The 16,831-nt window shown below is 42.8% G+C and overlaps 1 protein-coding gene across 2 annotated transcripts in view; it reads right to left on the reverse strand.

Annotated features, from left to right (window-relative positions):
• Window positions 1-1,612: 1,612 nt before the first annotated feature.
• Window positions 1,613-16,831, reverse strand: part of BEND4 (BEN domain containing 4) — a 33,693-nt gene continuing 18,474 nt past the window's right edge. The window contains exons 3-5 of one of the 2 annotated variants that reach the window (XM_079920383.1): window positions 16,303-16,394; window positions 11,639-11,879; window positions 1,613-8,028 (exon numbers count right to left, since the gene is read on the reverse strand). In XM_079920383.1, the coding sequence (XP_079776509.1) occupies window positions 7,811-8,028; window positions 11,639-11,879; window positions 16,303-16,394 (551 nt within the window). In that variant the 3' untranslated portion in view covers window positions 1,613-7,810. The remainder of the gene's footprint in view (window positions 8,029-11,638; window positions 11,880-16,302; window positions 16,395-16,831) is intronic. The other variant, XM_079920382.1, reaches the window with a different exon arrangement.

Consider the following 16,831-nt stretch of genomic DNA (forward strand, 5'->3'; position numbering starts at 1 on the left):
TGGCTACAAGTTTCTTATCAGATATATAATCTGCAAATATTTTCTCCCATTCTGTGGGTTATCGTTTTGTTCTTCATGTTGTTCTTGGAAGCACAAAAGTTTTTCATTTTGAAGTACAATTTATCTTTTCTTTTTGTTGTCACTTATGCTTTCCGGTGTCATATTGAAAAAAACATGGCTTAACCCAAGAAGATTCACTCCTGTGTTTTCTTCTAAGAGTTTTATAATTTTAGCTCTTCCATTTAGGTCTATGATCTATTTTCAATTATTTTTTGCACATGGTATAAAAGTAGGGGTCCAATTTCATTCTTTTGGATGCGGATATCCTGTTGTCTCAGGATCATTTGTTGAAATGACTATTCTTTCCCCAATGAATTATCTTGGCACCCTTGTTAAAAATCAACTGACTGCAAATGTAAGGATTTTTGTTGGCTATCTGGATTCCTTGCATTTCCATCAGAACTTTAGGATAAGCTTGTCAATTTCTGCAGAGAAGTCACCTGAGATTTGGATAGAAATTGCAATGGACCAGTAGATCAATTTGGGGAGTATTGCCATTTTAACAATATCGATTCTTCCACTCCATTATCGTGGGATGTCTTCCCGCTATTTAGATCTTTTAAAATTTCTTCCAATAATGTGTTGTAGTTTGCAGTGTACAAGTCTGGCATTTGTTTTTTAAAATTTATTCCTAAGTATTTTGTTCTTTCTGATGTTATTGAAAATAAAACTGTTTTCTAAGTTTCATTTTCAGAGTGTTTATTGTTAGTGTATAGAAATACAGTTGATTTTCCTATATCGATCTTGTATCCTGCAACCTTGCTGAATCTGTTCCTAATACTTTTTTGATCTGTAGCTTTTACTCTGTGTGACCTGCTACAAAATATTAAAAAACCAAAGTTACTTAATAATCCTCTTTTAATGCTTTAGAATAATAAAATAATTTAAATTTCATTTTAATTGATATCCCAATTCAAACTCAAATTATTTGGACTAAATTATTATTTTTTCATCCAAAACTACTGTTCAGAACATTGCATCTTGTAGTGCAAAAATAAAACATCTCTTTTCCCTAAGATGAAAAATGTGTTTTGTCTTAGTTTTTACTTATGAATGACACTTAATTCAGTTTCGCTGTTCAGTAATGGTTGATACATCAGATTTATATTTTACGTAATAACTAAAAGTGGGAAGCCACCACTATGCCACCTTATTTAGCCATAGCTACTTTGCTTTTGTAGTCAGGTCACTGTTCAAAAACCATAAACAAGCAGCGTCTGTTTATTGTTAAAGGTCAAGAGTAGCAGCTGTGGGGTTTCCTCCTCTCCCTGATAGAATGGAACTATAGAAGCATGTATGTTTAAAATGTGAATGTACAAAATACTGTACAGAAATCTTGGATTACATGTCCCTGGATCATCGTTGGTTGTCCCATTCATTCACTAGATCAAATGAATTTTTGGGTGAGTTCTGGTCAGTTCCCTGACATAACCATCTTTTCTGTTTAAAAACAAACAAACGAACAAACCAAGCAGAAAAGCGTCTGGTTGAATTGGAGAAAGATGCAAAAAGCAAGTTAAAACACTTAACAGAGACTTGACATTTATTGTGCAATTTCATCTCCAACAGAACATGTGGCATTCTAGAGGTATATGAGGTAATAAAATCAATACTCCAGTTAGAACACCTGAAATAATTGGCTCTAGTAACAAATGTTTCTTATAATTAAAAATATTGAATGTTTAGAAAACTCTTATAACATTTTAAGTTCCTAAAAGGAAAGTGCTAACACTTAAAAAACAACTTACTCTTCTATATAAATTGTTCACAGAAAATCTTGCTATTCTATATTACACTATGCATTTATAGTTTTATTAACATACCTCTGGTGGGTTTTAACTCTACACAGTACAATCAAATAGAAATTATTCATAGAGAATCAACAAGACTTCAACAATAAAAATATTAGGATCAATGGATTTGTCACAGTTTCTCCACAAGTGTTCATCATAGAAAATAGAGTAAAGGCAAGTTGGCCCCAGTGTTAGGCTGCTACATGAAGTTCCAGAGAGGAGAGACACACAAGGGCAATGCTTAAATGGGGCAGGGTCGGACTAGACCAGGGACCTTGAAGGTTTCAGGACCCCTCTCATGGACTGGCATGCCCTATTCCTTAGAAGCCAGGCCCTGGTGGCCACGGCAAGCTCTTGAACTTAAACACAGCCAGAGATGTTAAAGCCACAACTACAGGAAAGAACAGATTGTTGTATTTTCCTACAAAAACTTCACGACAGTTCTCACAGTGACATCATAGATTGAAACCCTCCCTTCCAAACCAGACTCATCAATTCTAAGGCTATGAATACAACAAACGTGAAAAGTGAATGGACATTGGCTCTGATGTCCAGTGCCATTTCTACCATCTAGCCATTCCCAAAGACCATCACGTCACTGAGTTCAAAGTTTTGCTTTTATATCCCTGCGTTTTTGTACTGGGAACCTATGACAGAAATGTGAACAAATTTTAATTTATTCACTACCTCAATTAAACAACAAATCCATTCCAAAGTGTTTAAGGGGTTTGAGAACCTTAACTACTAGGGAAAACTGAACTAGTCATTCTGCTTACTAAACCCAAAGATTTCCTCTTATTAGCTGAGTACCTTGGGCAGTGTCCTTATCAATAAAATGGGGTGGTAACAATAACACCCTAGAGGGTGGTTGTGAGGATTAAAATGAGAGGATGCATTAAAGTGCTTACCAAAGTACCTGGCGCACAAGGGCTCAACGTATATAAGCTATAGCTATTGTTATTGTTGGGGGTTTTGAATGGGCCAATGTGCACAAGACCCATCTGGCTACTTGTAGTGGGGCAATTATTCTGAGAATGAACAGGCTTTTGAATAAGTCATCTTAGCAGATGAATTTTCACTGTAATTTGGGGAATTGTGATTCGGTGAAAACCTAGCCTGTATATTAGCCAGCTATGGATGGTCAGGAGGAAATTTAATCTGGTTATTTTTACCACAAAGATTTGGTAATTTAGTGCTTTCAAGAGCCAAGCTTACCGAGCTGGTCATTAGATGAGTGAAGTCCAGACCTCTCAATGTTTCTTGCAACTGAATACACTGTGGAGGGTAAAAGTGGTCTCTAACGTGTAAACATATCCGTTATAGTTTTGAATGTTAATTAGGAGGCAAGTTTTGGTGAGTTATTATTTTTGCACTCCATGCTGTCTGGTATCAATTCTTCACTCTCCTCTAAATAATAACACAAATAGAAGTGATGCCACTGGCTCATAAAATGTAAGTAACTGCGGAGGGCCATCAACTGGGTGACATTTTTCTACATTATTCAAGTGAAGTGGTTATTTTTATCCAGTACTTACACGACTGAAAGAAGCCATCACTATGTTTACAAAAATATATCATAATGATACATACCGCTGTTTAGACACATTTACACTAGAGTTCTGACTCAAGCATCCTATTTGACATGTTTTGCCAAGCAGTTTTGGCAAGTGTCACCACATTAAACACGCACCAGCAAGGCTTGCACCATATGTGCAAAATCACTTTCTATTACATTTCTAAAAACTGGTATATAAGAGCTGTCAAAAATTACAAACAGCTGTACTGTGAAATGAGAAAAGTTTAAATCTTTTTTAAAACGAAGTTATCCAAGAATGAGACTTTTTAAAATGATAGAAATCGAAGAAAAACTAAGGAGGTAGTCAGTGGGTATCAGGTTTAGGTTCTAGAGTACACACTGAATGACAGAATTCACATGAGGGCAACGTACGTTTGCTTTCCGGAAAACAGTGCATGCTTCATCCTACTTCATGCTCCATCCGTTTTCTGATAGCAACAGGAGGTCAAGCCATTAAAGGTGGCGGGAAAATGTAGACATCACGAACTTGTAGATTCCCAAGTTTGTATTATTGTCTAGATTTTTGGAAAACATCTGATATTACAAGAATATACTGGACTTAACCATTCTTTCGCTATCTGACACACGGAGGAGCTGGATCAAATAAGATATTGAGTAATTTATATCGCCTTATAATCCTGGTGAACAATTCTCTCGGGTCAATGTGTTTATGACTGATGAAGGGCTAAGGAAGATCCAGGATATAAAATGACCCACTTGCCCTACAGCTATGAAGTAGCCACATGTATAACATATCTTCCAATTCCCCTACCAAAGGAGATGATGGCTATTTCCAGCAAATGCTCTAATACTATCCTCTCCGTTCCTAGTGAAGCCTTATGAAACATAAATGGTGACAGTAGCCTCAGTGCTCTGGTGGAAATTCTCAACCAAGAGAGTGGAGCCTGGGTTCAGGGCTGAATATTTTCAATTGACAGTTTTTCTCCAAAGCATTTAATACTGAGGTTAAACCATGAGATTGTGAATGGTGGACCTTCAAAAGAGACCGTGAGAAGTGGGAGCTTAGTAACTGCTCGCAGAATATGACGCAACCCCCCACCCCAACTCCCGGTTCCTGGCCTACATCCCCCAAACAGATCACTGAAGGGTTATGCTGGGCCAAGCGGAACTGCACTTGGCGTTCCATTCACTGGGAAAGCAGGCATGCTCTTTGTGATATGACTTTAATTTGGGAAATCTCAGGACACATCAAGACACTGTCAACTGAGAGTAGGTATGGTTCCCTTGATAGATGGGATTATGAACCATGCCCAGTCACTGACAAAATACCAAATTTGGTCTGTGGTGTCAGGCCAGACCTATGACCTTTTCTCTCACCAATGAGGTGGAGCAAAGCGGCATCCTGAGCTGTTTTAATTCAATCTATGTCATTCCAATGCTAAAATGACTCACGGAAGCTGCTAAAAGCTGACACGAGTATGAATGTCTCCTCAAGAGAGCAATTTGTCCAACTGCCAGACAAAGATGTAGAAGATCAAATCAAGAAAATATACAGGTCTCCAGGTCTCCAAAGAGATCAACGGAAAGGCTGACAGAGCAGTGACAGCATCCAATCTTCTCACTGGTGAGCTTTTAACCTTGCTACAGAGGCTGCGATGGCCTTACCAAAAAAATAAGTGAACGATCCTTGCAAACCCTGATGTGAAAATCAGGTGACCATGCAGGCAACCACCACAAGCCAGGTAATACACCAGCCTTAAAGGGGAAGTGCAAATAGCAGCATGTGACATGGACTAAGGAGAGGACAAAGCAGAACAGCCGAGCAGATACTGTGTCACAGCCCAAGGGCCATTGGTGCCCGGGTCAGGCGGTGGGTTCGGCTAAAGGAATACAGCAACGACATCAACGGTGAAGAGTGGAATGGAACGTCTGACTGGGGACAGGGGATCGTAGGTCCTAGACCCAGGAGAGGCGTTAGAACTGGCCGTGTGATGCTAAGTCAGTCATCTTTCTGGGCCTGGATCGCTCACGTGCGTAAGAGATGACCAGTGTGCAGCTCTGAACATTTTAGAATTTGTGAAGTATTGGAAAACAGCTGATAGAGAGATAATTCACCTGAAAATCGGGGTGGGAGGGAGAGACCAGGTGTACCTTCGAGCAAAGGCTGGTGCGACCACGGGCCTTGAGGGGCAGAGCCTCCTGACCCCAGGAGCCTTCTCAGGGGATGATAACAGGAGTGGAGCAAGCACTTGTCTTAAGGATGCCGACCTGTAAGGCTATGGAGACTGAATGCAGAAATGCTCCGTCACCAGCTTCCGTGAAGATCAGCCCAACACTCGGCTCCATGATGACGCGTAGATGTGAACATGTGTGGAATTTGCAAGCTTTCAGGGAAACGATAAGAATTGGAAGTTCTTTTGTTTTTTTTTAAGGCGGTCAAATATTGCTGCTATAGAACAAAAAAGGACAGTGAACTCAGCAGTAAGGATAACTAAAGTCCAATGCAAAGAAAGGAAAAGTAAGATGGAAAGACGGGTGAGATTATGGTGGTATTTTTCTCCTGGCAAAGATTTCATGTCACCAAAGATTCTTATAAGATATTGACTTCTAGACCTTGAAAACGCCTCAGGGAGTATCTTTCTTCCTCGGATAGCCAAAGATACTAGTCTCATCGTTCCCAGAAGCACCGCATTTGCCCTTATCTTTTCCTTTACCTGCAAATTTTAGCTAAGTTGCTCCAAAACAGGATTGAAATATTAGTTCTCCCCATACCATTTAACAGATCTGACAAATGACCATCTCTATAAACAAACTTTTCAGTGGGCGAAACTAATAATCGTAACAAAAGCTAAACAAGGACCTATTGCTAGGGTCATGCACAGAGTTGATGCTAATTATAGAAGATAAAGGGTAATTTATTATTTTACTTTGTCAAAAGGTGGCAAAAAACCCTCTTTATGCATGGATGCTCATAAACTTGAAATGAATTTCCAACCCATTCTCAAAACCCTTAGTCATGTTTGTAGATGACATTAGCAGCCTTCACTAACAGCTGCCCATTTAGCCCTCGACTCTAGAAAGAATGCAGACATCTGGATTAGGCTGATAAAGGAAGCCTCCCCTCCCACCCAAACCCGAAGCACTCAGAAAGATTCTAGCATCTCTAGAGCATCTGCGGATAAGAAATGGTTCCAAAGACATTACTACTAACTTCGCAGATGATGCTCAACATATTAAACCGGGGAAAGTGGGTGGGAGTGGTCACCGCTAACTCAGCCAGAGCCAGTAGTTCAGGGGGATACTGGCGGGAAGGAGGCACACAGCAGTTGGGATGAAACATTTCCATCGGTGACAACAAGAAACAAGATTTATGCAAATTCTGAAGATCAACTCAGCACAAAAAGACCCTCAAATTTCTGAGAAATTACAGACAAGCCCATTGCATAGTTGTCAGAATGGCCTTGAAGCTGTGTGTATACAATTCCAGAACATCTGGTCAATTCAGTGAATCCCATCAGTCACATCACTTTGTCTGGTCCTCAGTGCACCAAACAACTAGCTGACTGAGATGCTCATTGTTCAACCCAGCGCTTTGGCATCGTGTCAACAAAGCCCGATTTAAGGCTATGGAAACTGCGAACTTACAAAATCGAGCATCTGAAAATGGTTTTGAATCTTTGGATGTTTCCTGACTGATACGGTGAAAACTATTACTGTTTGTTAACTTCAGAGATCATATAGTGCCTTCCTGATCAACACAGGAGAAATTCTTTTGTGTGGTAAACATAACAGCTGACTTCCAATTAATCACTGTCTAGAGGTGGCTTCTGATCTCCGGTTTCTTTTTAGTAACAGGCTCTGTCAATGTTAGACACAGCATGCAATGTCACCTATCCTATGTCTTTGCTGAGAAGTATAAATTCAAGTCTTTGGAAAACATAAAGACAACTTATTTGAATTAAATAAAGAGAATGCTTGTTCCTTGTCCCTTAGGATAACGCCATGTCTCTACCTTCCCCCATGGGCAGGGACACTAACCCAATCTCTGTGGGGACCAGCTCTGCTCAGGAAACAGAGCTCACTTGAAGATTTCGGACAGGTGACCAGGAGCTCACCTCTCTTTTTTCACCCTCACCGTCTAACTAGTCATCATTTAAAATCAATTGTCATTTTTTTCTTTGTATAATGTAATACTGTGAAAATCTCTGTAGGCTCCATAGACTTCCCAAACAACCCTAAAATGGGTTTGTACTAGGAACTGTGGCAGTAGGTCAAGAGTTAAGGTTCAGGATGTGTAAACCTTTAACTCCGTTAGGATGTGACAGAGTGACATGCTCTGGATTCTAAAGTGATGGTAACAGAACATTCACAACTGGAACTCTCGAGAGGACCGGCTGCTAGTGTGGAAACATTCTGTCCACTAATCACCAGACCCGTCCTGGGAATTTTTACTGAAGACTTCATCCTGGGAAGCCTGGTGATCGATCCCTTCATAAAAGGAGCCTCCGTTGTGCAGGAAAGTCCCCACTGCCCGCCCCTGCCGAGCGTGACCCACAGCGTCACTGAACACTTTGTTTATCTGCTCCTCCGAGGGCATCCACCAGTCGGGGTTGGAGGTACAGTGCATCCTAATGAATTCTGTAGGGATACACACAACAGTAAAAAAAAAAAGAGAGAGGAAAAACAGCTGGTTTTTGCAGCGAATGATAGGAAGGCTGCTTAAACTTTAACAGAAGCTCTATAAGAAAAGCTTTATGGGACATCCGATGTAATGCCATGATGATGTCACTTATTAGACCCAACTTACGCCATACATATTTTCTACTCAGGTGCAAAAGTAAAAATTACATAAGTGAGAGTGATCCCTTTAAGGCACAATTGCTATGAAAGGTAAATTTGAGTTGCGAGGCGTGGTATGCACCATGCTTGGTAAAAAAAAAGTTAAGAGTACATTTCAAAACCCTGTTGTTAACATGCTCACATTTTTAGAATGTTAACTATCTCCAGAAGCACAGCAAATATCATCAGATGGTATTCTTTAACCAGCTACTGATTTGTAGATTAAGTGCAAAAAAATAAAATCTCTGAGTAAGAAATTGCCTAAGTTTTGGTTCAGGTTTTCACATTCTTAAAATGTTACTACAGGCTATACTTTATTTCTCTAATTGTGATGTCTATAAGTGTACTGACAAATATTTTTTAGATGACTTTTCCTCTAAATATTTAATATCACCAGAAAGCAATTAGCATGCCTGGAAGAAAGAATATACAAAAAGTAGCTCAGACTCCAATGAAACAAACTTGGCCTCCCTTGGGTTGAGCTCACATTAACCCTTCCTCTATTTTCTCAGGGAGTCAGGGGACATGGATAGTTCCTACACAGCTATTTTAATATGGACATCTGTAAACTGAAATGGAAAAAGTTCGACTGAAATGAGCATTCTGGGAAAAGTTCTAAGTCAAACTGTGCTTTTTTTCACAGCTGACTGAAAGTTCAAGGTGACTGCCATTTACACACCATTTCTTCGCCAGCACTGCTCCCTCTACAAGACAATGGTTCTGGTTCTGGGACTGGATTTGTCTGAAATTTATTTGTGAAATCCCGACCCTATATGCCCATGGAAGCTGATGCTTTTAAGTACCTGGACCCGAAAAATCCCATGAACTGAACTGTGCCCATCTTGGCAGAGACGCAGGGGCATCCCCTTCAGCTCCATGCCTGAGGTGAGAGACTCGTTCACCTCGCCTAAGTCCCAGCCCTAGCGGCCCTCCTGGGGGACACAACTGTGTTTATTCAGCTCCTCGCCCTGCAAAACTGTCAGGAACCAGATGGCCTATGCTGGGCTACAGGCCTAGGAAACACCGAAGGATGCTTTTCAAACCTAGGTCGTGGTCATTATAATGCTGAGCAGAGAGAAAGGAGGTATTCTGGGACCACGAGTGCTCAAATACCTAGTCCTCTCCCTATTATTTTCCTTGCATTCAGGTCTATTCATTATGTCCTCAAATCATCTCCAGCCAGGCTATCAACTCCAGAATTCAGGCATTCTGTTTTCTCTTCCTCTGTCTTCCTCAGGTTCCCTACCTCATGTGTTCAGGAAGTATTCAATAACTGTTTAAGCAGTTTCTCTCTCTCCAGATTCCCCACTCTCATATGAACACAGAGAAATGAAAGATTCCAAGTATCCACGAGAGGAAGTCAAGGCTAACTGCTGAGGATCCTGCAGCCCCGCCCCTCTAAGAACTGCTGCTCTGTGACACCTCCCTCCCCCTCCCCCTCCTCAGTGCCCGCTGCTGCAACAGGACTTCCCCTAACGTTGTGCCAGACTACTACAGGCTAAAAGCAGAGCTCATTCTGTTACCCGGATAGGAAGCGTCCTCACATCCCTGACCCCCCCCCCCTTCCTTCCGGGGTCAAACCACCCTGGGGACAGGCCAGCCTAGAATTTGATTTCATTCCCCGAAGCACCCTGCGTTCCATCCCTCAAGTGTCCAACTGTCTGAGGCTTCCTTGGCCATTCTAATCTTGCGGACCACAAGGGTGTCCACCCTGGGAGTCAGCAAGCATAAACCTGCAGGAGGGGAATCCCATTTAGGTCACAGGAAGGCCCCAGGATTTCAGCCTCTGGGACAGACATAAACGCTCTAACCGGCCGCCCCTGACACAATCAGCAGTTCTTGCCTATGCATTCTCCACCCATGGGCGGGTGGAAGCCTGTGGGTCCTGCCCAGCTCTCCCTGCTGGAGAGTGCATATTCTGGTCAGGCAGCCTGGGCTGCATCTGTGTCACAGTGGGTCCCGCAGCACTGACACTAGTGCTTTGAGACGTATATTAATCCCTCAGTTTCACTGACTTGCTTGTTAAAATATAAATCGTTTAACAAGGATTTCTGGAAAGGGATACCTTAGTGGGGCCCCTTATCCTGATTCCCTTGTAAGCCTCAGGGCAACTTCCAGAGTACTCGCGGAGCGGGCTCTCAGGACAGCCCCCACGCTCACCGCTGCCTCTGCTGCCTCCGTCTGCTCTGACGATGCTGGGGAATAAGGGAAACTATGGCTAGTTTGCTAAGACAGCCCCTGGAAATTTCCATTACCCAGTCACTCTGAGTAAGTAGAATTTTCAGACTGGCCAACAGGGGGTGCTCCAGCATACCTGTGCTGACTTAATGCTGGTGTTTTCATTCTAGGTGGTTTTCTCAAGTCTAGGCCACCAGCCTCAATCACCTGGGGTGGTCGTGAGGTGCAGTAACGCGTGCCTCCCCTGTCTTCACGCCAGACCCGCTGAATCAGAAGTTCAGGGTGGGTCTGGGGATCTCCGCTACTAACAAATACTACACAGGCACCTTAGGCACGCTGACAGTCACTGTGGGCAGGCCCAGAGGGGTGCAGGAGTGAGTGTCCCTTCTGATGACTAAGGCCTTATCAGTGATAAGGTTTTTCAGTGTGATTTCTTCACCAGGAAATATTTTGATCCCTGTCCAGAGTAAATCTTTATTGTCTTTCCAACCAATAAGATCACTCTTGAACTGTATAGGTTAACATTTGAGCTATTTGATATGGGTTTTTCAGGTGTGAATGCGCTTTTGTTGCCACTATAATGTTTCCACTTGTCTGTGTTTATTTATTTGCACCCACTGAATCAACCGTATACACCTCCTTACCCTCTGCCTGGCCTATCCGTAGTGTGGATCAGCTGCAAAGTAATCGGCTGTTAATGCTGAGGAAATGGTATTATCTGAGTAGTATTTTTTAATACAGAAACTTTAAAAAAACCGAACAGAATAAAATCTGAGTGGGCGAGAAATACTTTAGGCCTAAGGAAAACTGATTCTAAATAAATTTAAGGAGTTGGGCCAAGTATTCTTGAGAAGGTAGCTAGATTGGGGGAGGGCGTCATGGGCCGCAAATGAAATTGGGATAATTTTTGAGGTTCCTCGGCTTCCTTTCCTCTGTGCTTTCCCCAGTGCTCCAGCTTTGCTGGAGGTCGCCTTCCCGGGCGGCAAAGAAAATCTGAACTTAAAGCGTGAAATATGAAGTGCTATGCAGTGCTATGTGCCATTAAGTGCTAAAGCAAACGAAGAACTTTTAAAGGACTTCTTGATACCAAGGAGATGGGCCACATGAAGCCTATAACGTCTCAGCGGAAAGAAACCAAAATACAGTAAAGGCTGAACACTTGCACGGGGGAGCCACAGCCAATGCGGTGAAATGAGATCACAGATGGACACTGAGTGGAAGGATGCAGTACCTCGGAGGCATGTTACTTTAACTGGATCCAGAGGGCGTCTTTCAGGACCTGTCTCTCCTGACTGCACTGACCTTTTCCTTTTCCCAAGGCCGCATGAGTACTTAAGCTCATCGGTTGTGAAAACAAATCTGATGAGGTATCGAAGGAGCCGCCTCCCGTCTTTCTTTGAAGAATTTACAGCCTCGTCCCACTGTTTGCTCGTTATGTAGACAGGATAGTTGTTCAACAGCTGCTTGCTTCCCTGGAAAAGCGAAATATTTTCTCATTACCTACCTGGCCGGCCAGCCAGCCAGCAGCCCAGGCGATCTCCATTTCAAAGGCAAACATGCTTTTTAACCAAGTGGCTATACTGACAATGAACCAGGTACTGAAGAGCACAAGTAATTGCTCACACTCAGAACGGGGCACTTTTCAAATTACATTTGCATTTTCTATAACAAGAGCCAATGAGGTATAATGAACACCTTTGAAAGAGGAGCTATTTATAACTTGCATTTTAACAGGTAGGTTAAAATGTGTCAAGATCCAATGACAGGGAACACTGTTTAAATATAACCTGTAACTTTCCTTTTCAATCTATTAAAATATGCAAAAATGACTTTGAAGAGTGTGATCAAACAGGTCTCTTCATCCTTTGGTTGGCGGTTAGGTACTTTTAGAAATGATGCTGGTGGGCTACTTCCATAAGGTATTTTTTTGTGTTTCATGCACCTAATATCTGATAGCCATTGTATTTCAGTGGAAACATTAAACAGTGAATTTTAAAGAGGGGGCATTGTGGAAACAAACAAAAATCACTAATAATAATGCAAAACAAGTTTTCTCAAATTATAGCTTCTGCAAATGCCACTATGTCAACTCAAAATTTTTCTTACTTTGCACCTTCATAATTTATGTCTGCTATAAAATTCCCAGGCTAAATAGTTGCACTGGGACTAATTACAGGAATTTCTGTAACATTTATAAGCCATGTTTAAGTCAATTGCACCTACACGACCATTATTTTAGCTCTGGTTGTCCATAAAATTCTACAGTCCAGGGCAAATTAATTAACCCATGATCTCAGCTTTAATGTACTTCTTCCCCAGTAATTAAGGTGTACAAAATAAAGAAGGGAAACTCACTCAGTTTTACAACTCTGCAAATTTACTACAGGTTATAAATTTGGCACTATTTGGAACTGATAGGTTTTAATTTAAAAAAGTGCTCTGTTCAGTTAAGCTCTGAGAAGGGCAAATGGTTTAGGAGCCAACAGGAAAGAAAGAGGCAGCAGGTATGGCCATGAAACTGTGACTGAATTATACCCGTGGAAACTCATCACCGCAGCATTCATACTCCCTTGAAATAGCAGGAGTGTGACTTTGTGTCCTTTTTAAGGGAAGCAGCTGAGGGAGGTGGTTTGTGGTTTGAATTTAGAGTCAGCCTGGGTTTGAACTAAATCTCGGTTCTGGGTTTTATTTGTTGTTTCTTGAGCAAATTACTTTAACTTGTTGGACCAAAGTTTCCCCATCTATAACACGGGAAGAACTAAATTATCATGGGTTTAAAATACGAGTACTTGGGAGCGTAAACCAACCCTTGGCTCTGTGTACTACGTGTGATCAAAAGATGGGCAGGAGCCCAGAGGTTCCGAAGGGTCCTTCAGCCCAGGCTGCTGTTTCACGGCAGGAGGGGAGAGATGGAGGGACGACTGGAGTGACGGGCCGTGCCGATGGAGAAGTGAGGATGAGAGATGTAAAACCAAGGTGGTCAGGCAACCAATCCACTGAGCCAGGGTACGGGGGACTGAGGAGTGAAGATGATTCCCAGGTGCAACGGGGGTGTCCTCCACAAAGATAAGGAACAGAAGGTTATGGCTGGGGGGAGGAGGAGGCAGATAGCAAGGAAGAACAGTGCCTGACATATACTAGGTGCAATGAACATCCATCGGGTGGGTGACTGATGCAGTAAATACTACCGCGGCTGGCACGGAGCAGACACTCAACACCGGTGGCTACAATGAAGAGCTCTTAATTTTCTTTTTTTGCGGTATGCGGGCCTCCCACTGTTGTGGCCTCTCCCGTTGCGGAGCACAGGCTCCGGACGCGCAGCCTCAGCGGCCATGGCTCACGGGCCCAGTCGCTCTGCGGCATGCGGGATCTCCCCGGACCGGGGCACGAACCCGCGTCCCCTGAATCGGCAGGCGGACTCTCAACCACTGCGTCACCAGGGAAGCCCCGCTGTATGTTTTAAAAACAGCTTTCCCTCGGGTGTGTGAGCTCATCTGGCAAGCCAGAATGCCCGCGGCTGTTTGGCCAAGAAGGTTAAATCCTCTCCCAAAGTCTCACAAGTCAAAAGGCACAGCTGGGAACCCTGTCCCCAAATTCAGAGTTGCCCCTAAAACCAGACCTGAGGCTATTTCAAGATGGGAGGTGCTTGAGATGAGAGAGCTGGCAATCCAGGGAAGGTGCCCTCTCCAAGCTTGAAAGGATCCACTCCTGCAGAAGAGCTCAACAGCCCTTCCAAAATGTAGAAATACCATTTGGAGGCCATTTTCAAGAAATAAAGAAAGGGAAGGAGGCAGAGAGGAAGGAAGGGAGGAAGGAAGAAGGAGAAAGAGAGAAAGTCATTTATAGCCCCAAACAACTCAGACTGCTCTGTGCTGTGGATGAGGTTACCCATGCTGTTTCAGCACAGCTAAGAGAAATCAAATATGATTAAATAATACTACTGAGAAGATGCTCATTTGCCTGAAATGACAATAAAAATAATATAGTAATAACGATGATGATGGGTAATAAAGTTTTAAATAGTCCTATCTGGAGGAAATGTAGATATTTCCCTTATTTTTATATTTTTATAGAATTCTCTTCATATTAGCCACCAAAAGGGTATTGGTGACCTATACCAACTGACCTATTGTCAAGTCACTGTGAACAAACCAATTTAAACAGCACTTATTTAATGTCTTCATAGAGTCATATCCAGATGGAAGACGGAGGTGTATATTAACTTTTAAGTAAGTTCTGATTTAGTCTCATGAACAATGTGCTCTCTGAGCACAGAGGAGTGTGGCAATCAGGAAGAGCTTCTGGAAGAAGTGGGCTTTTCAGATGTGCTTTTTGTACAATAGAAATGTCAAGTTAAAAAATGTGGACCCGGGACTTCCCTGGTGGTGCAGTGGGTAGGACTCCAAGCTCCCAATGCAGGGGGCCTGGGTTTGATCCCTGGTCAGGGAACTAGATCCCACATGCATGCTGCAGCTAAGGAGCCCAAAAGCTACAACTAAGGAGCCCACCTGCTGCAGCTAAGACCCGGCACAACCAAATAAAATAAATAAATTAAAAAAAAAAAAAAAAGGAAAGAAAATGATTGGAAGGACTTTGGGTTTAAAAGAGGGGTCGGTTAAAAAAAAATAAAATGTGGACCCTATTTTAGGGAGCAAAGGATTTTAAGCATGTGACATTTATTTTGGATCTGTATTTTAGAAAAATAACTTTCCAGTGTGGAGCACGGAGAAGAAAGAATCTACTGCGACAGCCCAGGTGACATGTGACTGAGAATGAACTAGAGACAAGAGGCTGTTCAACGTGACCGTCAGGAATGAGGAAGAGGAAGAGTCTGTGATGCCTCGAAAGTTTCTGCCCAGGGTTGGTGCTGCTTTTATTGAAGAGGAAACAGGAGTAACGATGGGTATTCAGAGGAGGCGTCGTGAGTTCCACTGGTCAGGCAGTAGGACACAATGGTCTGGAGTCGAGTCCTGGGGACTGGGGTCTAGATCTAAATTTGGGACTCGTAAGTCCACACACGGTTGATGTTCAGAGAGAGCGTAACTGAGCAGAGAAAGGTAGTGGAGAGATGAAAGGTCAAAGTCCAGAGAACGGTGGTTGGAAAACTCCTTAAAGCTTAATAAGAAACGGACGGGGAACCACAAGAGAGTCCTGACACAAAGGCCCAGAGAAAGGGAGCAGCTGGAGGAGGGGTGAGGCCCTGTGGATGACGAGGGCTGGAAAATGGGCCCCTGGACTGGACAACTGGGAGAGTAGCAGGCTGGGGGGGCTCTCGCAGACCATTCGCTGCGTCGTGGAGGTGGAGCCGGATTACGGAGGCAGGGGAGGGCAAAGGAGAACTGAGAGTGGAGCAATGAATATACACCAGTCTTTCAAGTGTTTAATTACGGAGAAGAATGAGGTCCCCACTCAGCAAATGCCTTCGATGACACGCACTGGGGATGCCAATGGGGACGAGACCTGGGCCCAACCTTCAAGGAGCGGGATGTGTCGTGGTGTAGGATGAAGGTGCCGATAGGATGCTTCGGGTGATGGAAGGAGAAAGAAAAGATAATCACTGAGGGATGGAGGGAGAATCAAAGGAGGGCTGATTTTCAGGGTGGGAAGACTTGGAACAAACACTGGCTCTGCCTGAGGGAACGACAGGTGGGTTCTCTGTGCCAAAAGAATGGGGGGAGACTTGCCCGCAGGATTTAAACTATTTCTTTTTCTCCCCCTCAGAGTACAGAGCTGAATCTTCACGATGCATGATCTTTCTCCACAGGATATATACTCACCCATAAACCTCAGAGTCAAACATGTATTTTGCTAGCCAATCTGTTCTGGTATATATCTACATGGGTAAACCACCAGGATGCTTCATCTTAAGGAAATTCCACATGGAATGAGACCTACCTCGGCCGGCTGGTCGGCTGGCTGTGGGATCACAAGCTGGTTGTAGTGCTGAAGCAACGTCTTCAGGTAGTCTAAAACCGTCTGGCAGGGCACTGGGTAGAAGAGATTGCAACAATTGCACATTAGCTATTTTGTGCTGGGAAAATAAAAAGCTTTAAGGTTTAAAAAGATTTTTGATGCAAACTTCTAAAAAAAAAGACTCATTTTCTAAAGGAAATAGAATCTTCTCTCATTTGACATCTGTAGTTATTTCAGTTTGTAAATATAGAACAGATGCTATGGTTCGGGGAGAATTTTTAGGCTCAGCACAGCTCACTGAAAACTTTTAAGTCAAACCTACTCTAAGATGAATTTGGGTTAATAATAATGATATCACACGGAACAACTCACAGAAGAGACATGTCTTCTTTGACTCAAGTTGGAACATTAGCACCCGACGGTACTTTTTAAAATTAAAGTACTGAAAACTAATGTTTCACTGGTTTTGGATCAATGATATAATGTTCATTTGTAGTGCCATTCGTTCCTA

Source organism: Stenella coeruleoalba, assembly GCF_951394435.1.
Source record: "Stenella coeruleoalba genome assembly, chromosome: 4".
Lineage (NCBI taxonomy): Eukaryota > Metazoa > Chordata > Mammalia > Artiodactyla > Delphinidae > Stenella > Stenella coeruleoalba.